The sequence below is a fragment of the Crassostrea angulata genome, chromosome 6, assembly GCF_025612915.1.
Source record: "Crassostrea angulata isolate pt1a10 chromosome 6, ASM2561291v2, whole genome shotgun sequence".
Taxonomy (NCBI): domain Eukaryota; kingdom Metazoa; phylum Mollusca; class Bivalvia; order Ostreida; family Ostreidae; genus Magallana; species Magallana angulata.
The window spans coordinates 15,682,659-15,701,961 of NC_069116.1; the positions used below are offsets into that span (position 1 = coordinate 15,682,659).

Below are 19,303 nucleotides of genomic sequence, written 5' to 3' on the forward strand. Positions count from 1 at the left end.
CTAGATACCGTCGTAATTACATGGAAGGCATCGGTAGCAATTATATATAGTAATACATGTAAAGAATGCAGAAAAAGTTAACCATGAAATTATTATTTCTAGATCAAAATTATGAACCATGCCTAGGTTCAGATACAATCAATGCAACTTACTAATATTTACCGTATAGTTAACATCGGAGTGAGATGATATAGTAGCAGTGAAAGAATTAGGATGGATGGGGGAAGATATAACCTTCAGTTTTACTAGTTTTAGTGACTGTGAACATGGTGAAGGTTATATATGTAGTTGCTGGATGATTCAGCAATAGTTCGCTTTTTCACAAATAGGGCAGATCAATATAAATCAAGACAATATAAGTATATTTATTATAAAAGTGTAGATTTTATGAATATGTATCATGTGTATTTGTAACACTTATCCCGAAACGTTCCTTTCTTTGATGTGTAGAAAATAGGGCGGCGAAACCTTCCCTCGTCCTTACACCTAATTTCTACTAGTTTTTTAAGAGCTGAAATTCCAACTGGTTTCGCTTAGGTAAACCTGCGGCAGGTGCGTTCTTTTAGATTTTCCCGCCAAGCATTCACTGTTTTACTTCCGGGTAAATACACAAGAGTTCTACGTCACTATTTATGTGCACAATAATATTCATGGCATGACAAACATAGCAGTCGAGATGGAGGAGCCCTTTACGAATGACAGAGAATCGTTTCAGCGGTTCCTGGCAGCATTTTGTAAACGCATCAACGACAATGAAGACGATAGTGACTTTTTACCATTTAGACCTCCCAACCGTCATTTAACACTAGAGGAATTACAAGGGGAATGTTTTGATTGGAGTTTGCGTTACTTGGGATTACAGTGAGTTTGATCCAATTGTGTTTTGTGCAAGTGCATAGATGTAACCCGGAGAGCTTGTCATTTCACAGGTGTTTTTTGTAACAGTCGGTCTGTAGTAGGAAGTTAAGCTTGCAGAACTGATAAGTTTATTTTCAACTCCACTCAATATTCATAAAAAATTCAATCCGTCATAGGGTCCTTTTGCATAAGAAGCTATTGGAATGAGAACTATGAAAATAATGTCCTTTTAATTTGCAAGCATAATAAAATTCATCCAGTGTTTCATTGAAGTCTAATAGTGGAACCGTGCATATTAGTACCTCCAAACATAAATTCCCTTTGTTTGTAGTGTAGGCCCTATATATGCGGTGACCATGCAATGTTCTGATGTTAGTGAGATTGGGTGACATTCTTGCCTGTTACAAATAGAGTGTTAACATGATATCCTAGAACATATTTGTTGATTTGGCTCAAACAAGGAAGAAGAACATGCCATAACAATATAATAAAAAAAAAATAACAATATTTATTCAACTGCATGTTTTAAACAAAGTATGGTCAAAGTTTATGTATAGATTTAGTATAGGTCCAGTCTAGTGGGATTATCGAGGTACATTTCTGTTTTCTGCTATAACCATCAATACACTTTACATAAAGAATCGTGCACATAGCGTCGTACTTCTTTATGTTTATCAGGTAGGGGTGCAGTGTGTTATAGCTTGGATGTTCCCATGGTCTTTTGATTTGCAGATTCAACATATATATATCTGTATTCTTTATCACTCCAAGTTGTTGTCTTCTCAGTAGCAGTTGATAAATTAAGGCAACTCTTTAGAATAAGTATGTATGAAATTGATCAAATAACCTGTCTTTTGCAAATGATTTGAGAACCAGTTGTCTTTGCAAATTGTGAGCAAGTTTGATGAGATATTAAAATAAGAATTAAATATTAGAATAACTCCATGACCAGCTATTAAATAATTCCAGAAATCTATAGGTGTAACGATCATTCTCATGTAGAACTGTCAGATGGAGAATCTTTTGGACCACACATTAAATTGCATTGATTGATTTTGAACTTATCAAATTATGATATTTAACTGATTGATTTTGAACTTAAAAAATTATGATGTATAAGTATAATTGAATAATTGTAATTCAAATTTTATTTGTCCTTACTTCCCATTTCATTTTCTCCACTAGGTATCCACATATAGAAATTCTGTTGTGGGGCTAGGTGGGTGAGGAAGAAGATAATAGCAGCTTTACTATTTACCTTGTTAATTGTTTTCACTGAACATTTACTGATCATTGAGCTATTTCTGAGGATTAAACTTAGTATATCAAATTGTTTCCTAATTTAGGCACATTAAAGCTCAGAAAAGGTCACATTTGAAATCATCAGCATTTTATTAATACATATATTGTAATTTATGAAATATTGCATTGCAATTTTTGAAACAAACAAAACTAAGTCTGTTTGTGCATAATTATACGAGCGTACAGAGATTTGCCACTTTGAAGGGGGATTTCCTGTGTATATAGAGATCCTTACACTCAGTTTCCCCCGTAAAAGGAAGAGGAATATGAGACACCTTTTGACAAGCAATCCAGCAGTTGCTATTTATATCCTTGATATTGACCTGAACATATTTCCATTCTGCTTTAATTAACAGCCAAGAAATTGCAGTCACTATTTATCTGAAGAGAATTATACAGTATGTCTACAATTGTCAAGTGAAATAAGGCTTGGCAAGCTGGTGTACTAATTTTCTGTGTCAAGAAGTAGATAATTTTTTGCTTGCTCGGGGCAGGTGCTTGTCCTGATTTACTGGTGTAGACTGTAAAATATATGTAGGGTCAGTGCTCTTAATAGTTGAAAAGCAAGGAGTAGTGAAGCTGCATTAGTGCTGGCTTTTTACATCAATTGTCCAACTTTGATAACAAAGCAAGAATTTTGTAGTTATTCAGTCAATACCTAAAGTTCAAAAAGTTATATGGTTCAATTTTAATGCTCATTTTGAAAATGGCTAAATCAAAAATTCAAAATTTGTTAATGCTTCCGAATTTAATGAAGCTCTTCATATTTTGATATGGATATGTCATAAAGTTGAAGTGCACATTTATGCAATGTATTTAACACTTAGGTATGCAGACAGCTTATTGTGTGCAATGGACTTTGGAACAGTATTACAGTAAAGATTTTAACACTTTCCAATTTCATTAAGAGATATATTTAGATCAAAATGCTGATAATCTAGTTTCAAGAACAAGTTGCAAATTTAAATTAGAAATGCAACTTCAAATTCGTAAGCATTCTGAATTCATAAGCAAGCAAGGTAGTAATTTATTTTTTTGGTGTCAGAAAAATGGGCCTTTATGTTTGATGCAATACTTGCAAAATGCAGCACCATGCAATTGTTAATTTGTGTAAAAAATTACCTAATAAAAACATAAAATATATTAATTAGTTTCCAAATATATCCACCAACAGCCATATGAATTCAGATTTCATCTACAACAAGTCATCTGCTTTTTGTTTTAGAAGGTCCTTAGCTTCAAGTTCTATCTGCAAAAATTGAAAGGAAAATCACTGATCGTTCAATAAACATGAATGAATAATTTTGAATTGTTAAGTTTGAGGAGATGGTTTTCATTCTGTGGTACTAAATCAATACCTTTACTGGTAAAGTCATAGCCATTTTACAAGCTAGGCTGTGCTATGTGAGTAAAATCAATGAAGTAGGATATTGTTTTATTCTGTAGTTTCCTTATGTTTCTTCTCAACAGGTTTTATCTTTTTGTCTGTCCGTATGTTTATCTGTTACAAAATATTGAGATCTCTTGGAAAGTTTCCCTATCAGAAGTTTTGACATTTGTTAGATGCAAAGCCATATCATTTGCTATTTTCATTCTCCTGCACTGGACCATAGCCTAGCATGAAGGGAAAAAAAGGTTTAAATTTCGGATGAGCAAATTATGCAGAGGTAGGAGATGTACTGAGGGGATCAGAAGTTTTAATCAAGAACATATCTGCCGACCTACTTTGTAGATTATTTCCAATGTTTATACAGATAAAATAAAGGACTCCTTTGACCCTAACCTCAGATTTTTTTTTTCAAACCAGCAGCTCTTCAAAGAAGATTAGAGCAAGGCATTGGAGTCATGCCTAATGTTTATCGCACATGGAGATCTTGAAGTAATAGATTTCAAGGGCATATGTTTTTTGATGGATCATCCAAAACTTTTTTGGATATGTACATTCAGTAGTACGTATACAAGTATACGGAAAATCACTAATGGGTTAAATAAATCTGATGTCCAGAATCTCACTGTAAAAGTTTTTGCATAAAAGTGTGAAGAAATTATAAATTCTGTTCAACTTCAAAGTAACACATGAATCAAACCACTGCTCTTTGTGTATACCCCCTGCTGAGCATATTTGTAGGGGTGTAGATGTACATGACCTCAAAGTTTACTACAACCAAGTGCAGGGAGTGGAGGTACCTATCTCCCCATAAATTCAGAGCCTTGTATACCTTTCCATTTACATAATGGATCTGGTTTCAATATTTGGATCTTGGTTAAGGAGGCATTTGTTAGTGATTGCAATACATCAGAACAGAGTAAAGTTTGTATAGCAAATCAGAGATTAACCCTTGATCTTTTTAGGGGGTATGAAGTTTATATTGAATTTGGGGGCATATTAGTCCTCTTATTTAAGCTTTGAATATAGTCATGAACAGACCCAAAAATGGCTGTTTCAATGGAATATTTTAAAAATCAAAATAACATTCAACTGTACTTAATTAACAAACAAAACATAGGCAAGCATGCATGAGTACTACTGTAACACAGTTAATCGGAGTCAATGATTTTACTCTTTGTTTGGTAGTTATACAGTTTAAAGAACACTAATAGAATTTTTAGTTCCGCAAAGGAAACTCACATGGTTATTGAGTTTCCTTAATTTTTGTCTGAATGGGTGGAAGAAGAGTTCAACTGTTGCCACTTATGTAATGATGTCTCATTTCTGCTGCATATGGAGCTTAAACTAGAGTCTCTCAGTAAAAGTGTTCCACCAATGGGCTACCAAACCTATCCCATGTTTTCTCTTTATGGTTTTTGGTATTCCATGATTTTCTCCAACTTTCAACAAAATTATTTATGATATCTATGTATACATCTCATGTAAATTACCGGTACTGTTACACTAGAACATTTTATAGATGCCATTTTAAAAAGAGCTTTTAAAAAGGTGTTCATCTTAATACACTTTTAAGTGCAGGTATTTTAGTTATGAAAATAAACTACCTTTACTTGCAATCCCTGCAGTGTAAGAACATTGTTAAGATTGCTTAATATATTATGCAGATGTGCATTGTTATGCATGTCCATGTACCAGTATGTGAATGAGTATGCATTACCCTAATGGATGTACATATTGGGTATATGTTCATATTTAAAGGGAATCCTATGATATTTGTCTGGTAATGTGTGAACAAATTGGTGAAAGCATTCATGTCGAAAGAACCCTCCCAATCATATTTAAGTTTTGTCGAATATCTCCATGTTTTATTTAATTAATACAATGATAGATTTTACACAAAAACAAATTTTTTGAATTTCTCATCCATTTCAGAAAATGCCCTCCCACACTAGCGGCAGCTATCACAAGAGAGGTATATGAACAGGCCAAGAAGATTGACTTCAGAGAGTTTGAAGAGAGACCTGAAGGCTCTAATGAAGTGGAAGCCAAGGAGGAGAACTCCAGTAATGAAATCCAGCGCCCAGAATCTGGTAGAGACTCCTCAGATCCATTCATGTCTTAATCACCAAAACATCCATCATAATTAGATTACACAACTTGCTCTTTGTTTTTCTGTTTTATGAGATAATTTGCCTCTCTTATCTTTCCTCATTTAATACATGTAGTTGTAAAGATTATTCTGTAGATATATCAGTAAAGCAAAGTGATTACAATGTACTAGTGAAAAGCTGCAGATGTGATAAAAAGGAAATTTTAATTGCTTTCCTTTGATGTCAAATTCATATGGGTATATATTATTCTGTTATAAACGAGAAAAAAATCATGTAGGGAAACATATTAAAGTACATGTACTACAATGACACAGTGTATCTGCAACAGTCATATAATAAATAGAATAGATCATATAATGGGGAATTAATGCAGGAATAGATATTACATGTTGACTGAGGGAAAATATTACATGTTGATATTTGTTATTTCCTAGTACTGGATGCCTCCACACTGATGGAACACATCATCGATATGGTGGATGAGGTGTGCCAAAAGTGGAACAAAGACTTGCCAGTAATACCCATTCCAGCTCAGGTTCATGAGTGCTACCACTATGAAATCAAGAATACTCGAAGAAAAATGGAGGACAAGCATGTGATGCTCCAAGACATGAATACCTTATTTGATCTCAAGGTACAGGTACTAATGGTCAACCTCATAAATACTATCACACGCCCACAGAATAAAGTTACTGACTTCTGTTACTACGTAATTATCCAAGGTACATTTCATTCCTGTTTGAGTTAAAATACTATTAAGAGATAGAGAAAGACAAAAATTACAGTGTAAGATAGAGAGAAGTAATTAAAGATTTTTTTTTTCTAAGAGTGAGTCATTTCATTTACTATACTTTCTTCTGGTTGTTAATATTTACATGGAGGCTGAAAAAAGAGTACATATGTAAATGTAAATTAGATCAATAATTCACAAGGTGAGTTTGACAACCCATTGTTGTTCTGCAGGATTATCCCCAGCAGTCCTACTACAGTGTGTTTGATGGCCATGCTGGTATTGAAGCAGCTGTATATGCCGCCAATCACTTACATATACATCTGCCGACCTGTGAGAAGTTCTCCAGTGATCCAGAAGCTGCCCTCAAGTGTTCCTACAAAGCCACAGATGATTACTTCATTAGAAAAGCACAAAGAGAGGTGTAGTAGCCATATACATAGTTGTTTACCTTCTTTTACATTTCTAGTTATACCCTGCTCTGATGGAGAGGGGGTATACTGTTTTACCTGTGTGTCTGTCTATCCGTAACAAACTTTGGATGCATTTTTATCAGCAGCTATTAATTGCAGATGCTTAATATTTGAACACACTCTTTGTTAAAGTATGCCATATGGTGGGTTCATTTTTGTACCAATCAGACATAAGCTTCCTGTTAAATGACGACTTTGTTTATTTTTAGCCTTAATTTTCCATCAAATTTTCGTCAAAGATTTCTCATAAACTATTCATTACAGATGGTTGAAATTTAATACACTCTTTGTTTAGGCATGCCCTATAGTGGAAACATTATTGAACAAATTCAATGTCAACTTCCTGTTAAATGACGACTTTGCTTTTTTGTATATTCACATCAGAATGGGGGAATCAGAGTGAGCATTGCCTCAAAGATATCTTGTTTCTAGTGTTTGTACCTATGCAATTAGTTAATAAGGAAAGATATTGGTACCAATTAAATCAGTAATCCAGCAAATGAATGGATTCCAAATGCATACATGTATATATAAAATATTCTTGCATGTGATACATGGAAATTTAAGTTACCTCCCTTCGCATTTTTAATTTTTGTTCTAAGACTTTTTTACACAATTCTTTTTGATAGGGAATAAAGAGTGGCTGTACGGGAGTGACTGTGTTTATTAGGGATAAGATGCTCTATCTGGCCTGGCTGGGAGACTCGCAGGCCTGTCTTGTCCGAGACGGCCATGCGCTGAGTATCATGAACCCGCACAAACCAGAGAGACAGGTAGAGGGATTAGGACACATACTCCTCCTCTATCTATCAAAATATTAAATTTATCAATGATAAATTCACTCTCTTTGAAAATTCATGGCTTTCAAAAGTGAAGTTTATTTTACTGCTATTTATATGAATGCATATGAATTTCATTTCAGTTTGACTTTGATACTCAATTTGATAGATAACATTTGATGTAATGGACTCAAATGACAGTTTAAAGGTGACACAGACAGTGCCTGTTTTCATATTCAAAAAACAATATAAACAAGAAATTTTTCAGGATGAGAAAAGTCGTATAGAGGCTCTCGGTGGAGTTGTTCTGTACATGGGAACATGGCGCGTCAATGGCAATTTGGCCGTTTCAAGGGCAATAGGTAACCATGGAAACATAGCATGGGAAAACAGGGTCCAAACTAAGGATTGAAGTCTTTATCTTAATTTTTGTTGTAGTTTTCGAAGAGTAGACATTTTTACCAGCTGTACTCAAAATAATTTTAGAAAGAAATTAAATGCAATACATGTATACCCGGTATTCAAAAAAAAAACAAGGAAGACTCAAATCCTTATTTTAGACTTTGTTTCCCTTTGATATTTACTGTGTCCTTGAAGTTATGTAATCTTATTTTGACAGGACGAGAGAGCTAGGATTGAACGCTTAGGAGGGTTTGTTCTTTGTGTCAGGGGCATTTGGAGGGTCAATGCCATTTTGTCTGTTGCGCGAGCTCTAGGTAAATAGTGTGGGAAGTGTCCGGTGGAGATTTCTTTTGCTGTGGCATTGACATTTAGTACAAGAAACATCATTGTATAAGTAGCAGCAGCTAAATCAAGCTTAACTTACATGCTGTTATACTAACAACTACATGTACTCCAGTTAATGAACAAATGGTATGAGGATAGGGAGAAGGAATAATGAAATTTTTTACTTATTAATTTCAAATGATAGATCTGGCTTATTAATAAATCTGTTGTGTTTGTGTGAAAAATTATATGGAGGAAAAAAAATGAAAACCACTGCCTATTTTATTATTATGTAACAAACAATTACTGGTATTATGTAATTTGAAATCAAAGGAAATATTGTTTGATTGGAGTTTAAACTTAGTAGTTAATGACAAAACAGCACTGCACACTTAAAAAGTGACACACAGCTTTGTAGTATGACTGGAACTTGGCAAGCACTGTCACAGATATCAAGAAGTGGTTCAATTACAGTGCAAACAGCTCGTATTTACTGTCGGATAAGGAAATGCTGGTCTGTTAACTCAGTATGTCAAGGAAGTTATAGGATAATATTACATAATTTACATTTATTGATTCTGAGATACGCTTAATAACAAACTTTTGGGATCAAGGTTATCAAATCAATTTACCCAGGGGTTTAAAAGAAAGGAATTTCTGTGGACATGTAATTAGTTTTTGCTGCAGTATGTAGTTTGAATATACTGTATATCTTGGTCTTTATATAAGTATTTTTGGAAGTGAATAATTCTCAAAGTTCAGTGAAGACAATAATAGCATTCTTGAAATGACTTGTAAATTGCAGTTTGACACCTTTTCTGTTGCATATCTGTTGAATATTTTATCATCTGTTTGTATATTTTGTACATATATAGTATACATGCCTGTAGCTCACTTGCTTCATGTAAAATTCACAGCAACTGATTTACCCTTTTATTTTTACATGTAAGTAGAATATGTTAAAGTAAAACAGTAGGAAAGAAAATAGAATTTGGGATTTGTTTCTTTTTCTACAAAAATGAATGAATATCATTTTTTATATTTCTAACAAATACTATTGTTATACAAGTACTATTGTAAAAGAAAGATGTTTATGCGATCCTATCCATAAGCTTATGAATTGTTATCCATCTTTATACAAATATGTACTTATAAGTGCTTCGTATTTGACCATTTGCAATTGATTTCTATTTGAAGCCTAAGTAGTTTATACTTTACCAGCTTTAGAGAATAATGAAACATAAATTCCTCTATATTTCTTATCTTCTGGTATGTTTTCAGTACTGTATGTTGTCAGATAATTATAAAGATATATATCAGTAGCATACATAGTTCAATAATAAAAAAAAAAAACTGCCATAAAAATGCTTTATGAATCATAAATATTAAAGTTTGTGTTTTTACAGGTGACTTGAACCAGAAGAAATTTATCTGCAGTGATGCAGACACAACGGTCATTGAGTTGGAGGGTACAGAGGATTACATCGTCTTGGCCTGTGATGGAATGTGGGACGGAATAACACAGGAAGACCTCCCTAGAATTGTGTACAACTATCTGCAGAAAACTAATGGAGACAAGTCTGGGGTAGCTCAGATGCTGGTAGAACTCGCAAAAGAAAACGGGTCCACAGACAATATTACTGTAGTGATAGTATTTCTCAGGGATAAAATAGCAGAGCCAGTTATCACACCAGTTTTTTCATTTGATAAAGTGTCCAACTCTCAGGGAGATGATGAAGCGGATCGTGTAGATGGCAAAGAAGACTGCAATGACTCTTCCGGGAAGAGGAATAACTCTGAAAATTCCTCTCCCAATGGAAACACAGAGATTGATGTCAACCAGCAAAAGGATGCAGTGGATGAAAGTGAAGAACATCAACAGGAAACTCAGGATAAAGATAACTCAGTGAAACCAGAAAATACTCCTGCACTTCCAACAGATCTTGTACTTAAGAAAGAACCTGTTTTTATCATAGAAGACATTGTGCATCAAACTGTAGATGATCCTATTGCAGAAAATAAACCCAGGAGTCCTTCCCCTAGTCCTGTGTGTACAGAAACAGAAGATGATAAACCTGTAGTCTTTTCTATTTCCAAGGCGGTGACTCCCACAGAGACTGTTGCATCTTCTGTTTCCAGTGTTCAGAAAACAGGTAAAAGTTTACCAGATGGAATTGGATTGTCTGCTTTCTTGTCTTACTTGCCAAATCAGGGAAGTACTATATCTGAGTTTACATATGGATTACAGTCCAACAGCAAGCCCGGTTCTGTACCAAAATCACTAGGTCCCTTACTGGAAGATTTGCCAATAGTTTCTAATTATGTTATTCAGGAGGAATTGTATAAAAAGAAAGAGTTAGGAAAGAAAAAACCAAAAAGAAATAAAAATCCAAAAAGTCGGGAACAGAATCGCGATGGTCATTATGTTGTCCCAAGAAGAGGCAAAAAAAAAGTTGATGGAACTGCCCCAGTAGTGTGGGCCTTTGCTGGAAAGAACACAGCCTCTGTTCGAAATCATAGGCTGACCTCTCTCAGAAATTCCCAGAACTCCTCACGAGTAATCTTGTCCAATATCCTGAATAATGGCGCAGTTGATCCAAGCATTCCGTCACAAACTAGTTCAGACCTTAAGTTCCTAGAAAAAATTTCAAAATCAAAGCATTTCATTGAGTCTGAGCAGCAGGGCTCAGAAGATTTTCCAATGCCTCATAATATTTTTGACTATCCTCTGTCCACCTTTACAGCCTCTTCCAATTTGAAAATTAAACCTACCTCATCCAACAAGTCCAGATCATCTCAAGCCACTCAGTTCAAGACTGATCCGAAAACTGTTCCCCCGTTTCATCAATCATGGCGTCCTCGAAAACTGTCCAAAATAAACGCATCATCTGTCCTTACTGAACCCCCACCCACTCCTTTCTCCAACGTCAAGATTCATCCCTCATCAGATTGTCCCGATTAAACCAAATTATTTTTACTTGGTTATTCATCTTAATCCTTTGTGTATGCCTACAATCAGTTTGCAAAGACTATCATGATATCCTTGATAGCAATAATTTGATAATCAGATTCTTTTTTAAAAAAAGTTTGCTCAGTTGATTACATATAGCAGAATTGTGTCCCCGAATTTATGTTCTTTTTTGTTAGTTATTGTCTGGACCTGTTTTCATGGAATTTGTAGAATTTTGTCAATTCTGTGATAAACAAATCATTGAACATGGAATCTAATAATTTATAATCCTCGTTTATTTTGATAGTTTACGAGAGGAAAAACAGCAGGTGATGTGTGTTTTTGTTTAGTTCTTTTGTTTGATGAGTGCTCTAATATGTTTTGTGTCTGTATTGGCAATGTCTTCCACTAATTAATAATTTGTGATTATGGAAAGGTGTAAATGGTTTAATATTGGTGTGTAGCCAGGCAGCATTCAATAGAACCCAATGATGATGGAAACAGTTGGTGCTTTTTCAATTGTTCAGTACATGGGCTTTTCATGAGTATACTGGTATTATCAATGTTCGATGTTTTAATCAGTCATTTCTCTTAGTTTTCCAGTTTTTATTTTATCATCAATAAGGCACATATTGTCTAATCTATATGATCTCTCTCAGGCACTACGGTTAATCCTTACAATTATCATGCAATTTATTCTAGTCATGAGTACTTCTCTGTGTATTGTAAACCAAGTACATTGTATTATGTGCTAAAGTCTTATTTTCTGGTTTATATTACTTGATGAAGAAGAACTTATCATGTACAAGTAAATTCCGGGAATGAGCAGTCTTTTATTCATTTCCAATTATATATACAGTTTGCAGTGATAAATATCTGTGAACAAGGATTGCCAACAAATCGTACACATGTGATACCAGGTTTACAGTACATAGAGTAGTACATGTATAAATACATTGGTATTGGGATTAAATACAGGAACAAGCACTTGTTAAAGAAGTAAACATAACATTTGAGTTTTTGTGTAATTAATCTCTAACTCAACAATACATGTAGTAAATATATGAAGAACTAATTAATTGAATAGTATATAGAAGGGCTAATTTATTATGCAAATTGCAGTTTAAAGTCAAATAATTTGATGCATGTACCGGTATGTGATTTAAATGGCTCAAGGTTATTGATAGAACTTGAATACATCGGCAGGTATATAAAAGTAGATAGATTTTTAGTTATGTCAACTGAAGTGGATATAGGTCAGTATAGATAATCTGTGAATTAGATAAGCTGTAGCTGTTTAATATGTAATTATGTCAATACTTATGCATATACTGGAGTATTTGTAGCTCTATAACCTAACTTCATTTGTAACTTATATTATGTACCATTCTGATGGTGATGGATCGTGAATGAGAGATTCAAGAATTTGACTGTAAAAAGCAGACACATGGAAGTGTAATTTTGAAAAATGAATTATTTTTAATAATGAAAAAAGCAAATCATTCGTTAAAAATTTCAAACCCTGTTTTTTTTAAAAAGAGAATGAATGGCAAATTGAAAAAAAAAAATCACTTTTTTTTATATGTGTACAAATGCCTCTGAGAGGGCCTTATTGAATATTTTGAATGCTTTTTTAAAGTCTGTGACTGTTTGAGATCATAATACTGTTTACCAGTATTTTTAATTCTGAATAATTTTTGTACATGTCTCTTTAGATGATTCTTAAACTGAGAAAACTTATAGCATAATTGTTATTTTTCCTGTTATATGACTAGGTGTGACTTTAAATTTTATGGTAATAAAGTTTTTATTGCATTTATATCTAAAGATATGATAATATACAGATATCAAACAGTAAAACTAAATATTAATTTTAAAAAGTGTGGGGGGGGGGGCAAGTATTTCTTTTTAATACTTTGCTACATAGTGAATAATTGGTGAAACTATGAATTTAATAATTCAGCTATATTCAGTATTTTTATTGATGAAAAATGTCTTTGATATCAGTCTTTGAATCAGTTCACTATTTTATTTTCTCATGAAATTGTCACGATCCCATGTCCTCTTTCAATCATTATTTTTATATTGATGTTTAATGTATTCATTATATTGTATAACAAAAACTTGTATTTTAAATGGAGAGGGATATACCTGTATATTGGTCTATATATATGACATATTCCTAAATATAGGTCAATGAATTTTGGTGCAAATTTAAAATCATTAACTGTTTAATACTTAGTCAGAAGATAAATAAAATCAGAAATGAATGCATCATTTGGTGGGTATCATATTTTTATCCTCTACCCTAGCTTCCCTCGCCATCTCTATTGGAATTTCTTTTTTAAAAGGTTTGATACCATTTTGAACCAATCGCAACTTCTCAGGCCTTTACGGCAGGCTCGAAAAAACACCTCAAATGTATTAACATTACCGCATGTTAGAATTTTATACAAAATGGAGTCACCTCCCATTAAAATAAGTATCAGCTAGACAGCCTTATAAGTCGCTACTGTGTTATATTTTAGGGTATATCATTTACTTTAATGAAGTCTAGCTTACATCTCAACAGATCGTAAAATGTGTTGTATTTATATCAAGTTTTATAAAAAGGGGGGTTGTCATAGACGCCTAGGTAATACATTCGAAGTGTTTTTCCGAGCCTGCCGGAAAGGCCCGAGAAGTTGCGATTGCAGTTTGAACTAATTTTAAAACAAATATTTTTGCCTACAATCAATAAAAACCCATTTTTAAGCTTAAAAAGATTAATGATAACCAGTTTATTCAATTTTGAGGTTTGATATTGGAGTTGTCTGTAAGGTTTTTGTCCAATGATATTCTGTTGACTGTTTTTGTGTTTGTGTTATATTTCTGCTGATTTATTTGTTATGTTTGATTGATGTGATGTTGTTTGGATGTTAAAAAAAGACCATGTATAATATACCTGTAGCTTTTGGAGACCTTGTAGCCATTTTGTTATTGTTATTTTCTGTATACACCTGCAACAGTTATACACAATAAATACTCTAATACAATCAGTGGGACTTATTTGTTTAGTTTGGAAGGAAGATCAGTACATATTTCTATGTTTCTATGTTTTATGTAGAATAAGTTTACATTCTGATCTAAAAATCAATCTGACCTTTACTTGTGAATGACCTTGTCCTTTTCAAGTACATGTATTTATCATTTACGTTGACCTTGAGTTTTCAGTTTGTTGTACAAAGTCTGTCTTTTAGCTAAAAAATAAAAACATTTTTGCAGAAGGACAGAAGTATTTAATATGCCATTTAAACAAAACAGAAATGTTGGGGGGGGGGGGGGGGGAGGTATTACCCATTTTAATATCTTCAACAGATCATAGAGTTACCTTTCTTGGCTGAGAGCAGTTATACCTTTAAACAGCATGTCACATATTCAACATTTTGTCCACAATTCAGATTAGATATATGGAGTAAGTAAATACTGATTGAGATTCAAAAAGTAGTTTCTAGATAAATGTTAACAGATTTAGTCGCTAAAGAGTTTACCTAAACCGTTCCACCACCGTGACATACATACAGGCCCATTACAGGGCACTATGGAAAGAAAATTTGTTCTTACATTGACAATACTAAGAATTTAATAGACCTGTTTTGTTTAACTTCGGTCTTTAAAATTCTCCAAAAGCGTCTTATTGAGAAGGTCTGCAAACGAAAATCAATCTGTCTTCTTAAAGATGTACAAAAAGGGTAGCCTCTCGAGATGTTTGATACAGTATAATGTTCGCTATAGTACCCTCCTTTCCTTATCTGAAAATTCTTATTCTCATCATTCCGGATACATGTACTGTACGAAAGGGATGATGATATTCAACGAATGTTGTCGAAGAATAAAGATAGCTCATTGCACGTCGGTTAACATTAAACGTAGCAAAAGGATTCAACACTGAAAATAATTTCGATATAAGATTCACGATGTCTATGCCAAACACCGTCTAGTTTTGTGTCTAATAAAGGACTGAAAATCATCGGAACTTGGACCCTGAAATCAGTGGAGTGGAACGTTCTCTATTGATTTTGATCGACTCCATCAAAGATATGCATTTCGACAAGATGGATTTTAGATAAGATTTAACACATATCAGTTATGGCTACTTTGTGTATGCTAGTATTAATGGCACACGAAAACCGTGTTGTGTTAATCTTGTATACTTTGTATTGCCTCTTTCTGATAAGCTAACTAAGGGCATTTGTGTTAATTTTGGGATCACTTCCAAATAAAAGTTCTATGTGTTCTGTGGAACAAGTTTGGACATATCCTGCTTTTATTCCTAAACACAGTGCTTAAAAGCGTTTTACAGGATTGGAGGAGCCTTTCGTTGAGACTGAATTCTATTAAATTAATGACCGCTATATAAATTGTAAGCATTCTTTTGAGCTTGACATTTTACACATATCAATAATGCCATTTACGTATTTTTCACCGATGATACAAATACCATTTCACTCAGGTTTAATTAAATGCCAATAATTCAAATACGTTTTCAAAAAAATTAAAACACTTTTAAATTTCATTCAAGACAAAATCCCGCCAAAGGCTAAAGGATGGTTTGGGCAAGTAAAATCATATTTACGTCAATGGGAAACGTAATCCAAAATTCCAGTAACTACTGAAAAAAGCGGGTTATCTTTGCACACGGCCCGTGTACACAAAAGATCTCCTTAAGAAGGCAATTCACTCTCTCCAAAATTGCACCGATATATAATATACAGCTAAAGAAAACGATATCACAATCATTTATTATTGGTATTAAATGAGCCATTTAAATGGATCAATAAATAGCGTTATACACTCTCTGGATCAAGGAACAAAAACACTGAGGGTGAAACTCAAAACAAATATGCAATCGAAAACATGCTTATAAATCCTTCTACATCTTGTAAATACGAAATCCAACAAATTCTTTCAAATTCTATCAATAAATAGTAACTAACAATTCTTAGCAAAAACGTTCAACTATCACAGATACTTAACAGTTTCCCGCGCAAATGTCACACGTTTATTCAGCTGCATCTTAAAACAAGAGCACGGCTTGCATTGAGGGTAACAATTTCGTTTTTCCAATTCATCAGTAAAGATATTTCAAGCGAAGAGATCGGTCAATGCTGCATTCCTTGCAATGAGGAGCACAAATGTAGCACAGGGGGGTCAGGCATTCGTAGCAACGGCGCATCAAGCGTTTGCATTTCAAACTCCCGCAATCGGTGCAACTCTGCTTGAAGTGGTAGCAAAGTGGATCCAGACAATCATCGACGGACCTGCGGATTCTGAGGGTCGGGTTGCAGATGTAGCAATAGGAGGAGCAGCAGCTGTGAGGTGTGTACCTGTGGTGGTAGTGGTGCCGGTAGCAGCACCCAGTCAGGCAGCACGAGCGGGTCCGGGAGCAGGAGGAGCAGACGGTCTCGTCGCATGTCCTGCATCCGACATCGCATTCGACGCATAGAGTACTCCTACAGTCGATACAACGGCCCTGGCAGGATCCACACACGGGCTTGCTGCAGTCGTTACATCGCTGCACGCAGTCGGAGCACAGTAGAGTACCACAAGATGTACACACCCTGTTACATGCGAAGCAGACCCGGGCACGACAATCTTCACATTTGCGAGTGCAGGTTCCACAGACTGATTCACGACAGATGTTGCAGGTTTCCTTGCAGCTATAGCACATAGAGTTGCGGCATGTTTTACAGTTCCAAACTGGATTCCTTCGAACGAAACAGGAATCACATCGAGAGAATCTCGATAGCGACATTTTTACCTGGAACTTTCGGGAAAGCCTACCGAACTGGCTGTTAAATGCCAAATAAGTCAAATGCAACGTCTACTGAGACTTACATTTACCTGCATATCTATGGCGCTCAATGTTAGTAATAAATCTGTTAGGTCACAATGTTTATTATGACGTCGATGGAATAGTGTAATTATGACGTCATGTATACTAATCCAGTTTAGCTGTCTCCATTTCCACTTCAACGGTCCGATTTAAACGAACAAAACCCATTGTTCAACAATACCATTCCTCTTGACTTTCGCCAAAAACATTAACTAAATTGACTTTATTATTGAAAGATCTGAATTTGAGATATCTGAGACAAAAATCACGCAATGTGGTTCTTCGGATGTCATTTGTACTCCATTTCTTTTTTCTGATCTCTTCCACTTACAACACAGCACCAATTAAGGTATAAGGTTTGCGGCTTGCATTTTTTAGAAGTTGTACCAAAGTTACATACCATTTTGTTCACTATACTAAAGTCTTTCTTCTCATGAAATTCAAATGAATTTTGCCCGTCCCGTTTTATAACTACAAGAGGTCAAAGTTCATGATTTCCAATTTTCATTTTGATGAAATGTAAGCAATTTCGTGAAAATATGTACATTTTATATGTGACTATTATGGGGGTTATTTATGCTTAAAATGTTCGAAAATAATATCACTATTAATATCATGGTTCACTTTTATTAATTTCTGATGAACTATCTAAAAATAGAATAAAATGCAACAAAAGTCTTAATTTTGGACTACTATTATGTAAACGAAAACATCTTATTTGAAACCTTTCCAAGTCCACCGATTTCAGGAAAAACGTATCTTAGAATATGTGTAATCTGATGTTTCTAAAACACTATTCAAAACCATATGATGCGGATTTTGTTTTCGTTGAAATTGATAAAATGCTTGTGTCCTCTTATTTTTTCAATGAAACTAAAAAACCCCGCGAAATAAAAAAAAACTGAAATCAATTATGACATCATATAAATTTTGACGTCATAACTGAAATAAAGGGTAGTTGGTGTTACGTCACAATGAAAATGTGTGAGTTATCTCCCTGTAACCGCAAACCTTACCTTAAATGTAGAAGGTGTGGTGCCTTTTTTTCCGTTCGCGCTTTTGGACATTTTCAGACATGTTTTTCAGAGAAGGCTCCCCCTCCATCTATCTAGACTCAAACCATGAACGGGTCGGGTATTTTCACTCAATTTAAACCGCAAGAAGTCAAGACTGAGCTGCCTTACAATATACAATATCTATTCTTCCAGAATATTGATTACTTGTCTTATTTAAAAATCTCATTCGCGTCTTTGTGTATTCCCGGTATATATACTTAAAATATTGCGGTATTTGTAAATCACTACAAATAATCGTTCATAACAAGTAAATTAAATTCAATTGTTTGTTTCTTAAACAATTTATCGTTTTTCAGTGATCTAACCGAGAATTTAGTTTTCGGGTTGATGCAAAAGCGTGTTTGTACAAGTTAAAGAAATAAATAATTTATTGTTAATGTTCGTTCGTCGTTCGATGAGTGAGAGAGACAATGGACAATGGGTGAAAGGGGGTTCACATTCAGTGTTATTACTCAACTCAGTGCTTTTTTCAGTACTAAATAATAAATGAACCCAAGTAGAGAGAGAGAGAGAGAGAGAGAGAGAGAGAGAGAGAGAGAGAGAGAGAGAGAGAGAGAGTTACACCGGTATATATAAATATTGAACACCTAGAGAAACCTTCTGATGTGATATCATGTTTATCATCATTTTATCATTACAGATGATATGACAAATTGAAAACAAGTTGGAAATCTCCCGTATTTTAATCACCTCTTCGCTAACACATTTTAAAACCATTCTTTAAGCTGATTTAATGGCACTGAATATCAAACGCAATTAATCTAGTTGACGTGAATTAAATTTTGGAATTGACCCAAATACCTAAAGAAAAGCAAAATAAGCAGTTCCCTTTTGGGGAATTATATTTCCTAACCCTATCTAAACAGATTTATAAAGCGCCCCACAAATCTATGTGTATGGAATTATTCAACACGTCTTAAGAGAGCAATGGTCTTTGAAAATACGTACGCACAGATTGGAATGCACATATTTTTCCTTGTGGCATCCCAAAGAAATGTTTCATTTATTGATATTTTCGACATTTTCCCTGTAA

At 34.2% G+C, this 19,303-nt stretch overlaps 1 protein-coding gene across 2 annotated transcripts; it reads left to right on the top strand.

Annotated features, from left to right (window-relative positions):
• Nucleotides 1–643: 643 nt before the first annotated feature.
• LOC128187951 (protein phosphatase 1F-like) lies at nt 644–13,640 on the top strand. 2 transcript variants are annotated; one of them, XM_052858670.1, is made up of 7 exons: nt 644–861; nt 5,483–5,640; nt 6,096–6,295; nt 6,625–6,813; nt 7,494–7,637; nt 7,912–8,005; nt 9,776–13,640. In XM_052858670.1, the coding sequence occupies exons 1-7, from the start codon at nt 656–658 to the stop codon at nt 11,329–11,331; spliced, it is 2,547 nt and encodes an 848-aa protein (XP_052714630.1). In that variant the 5' UTR covers nt 644–655; the 3' UTR covers nt 11,332–13,640. The 2 variants fall into 2 exon arrangements, with proteins under 2 accessions (XP_052714630.1, XP_052714629.1); XM_052858669.1 differs by lacking the exon at nt 7,912–8,005 and adding an exon at nt 8,263–8,359.
• The last annotated feature ends 5,663 nt before the right edge of the window (nt 13,641–19,303 follow it).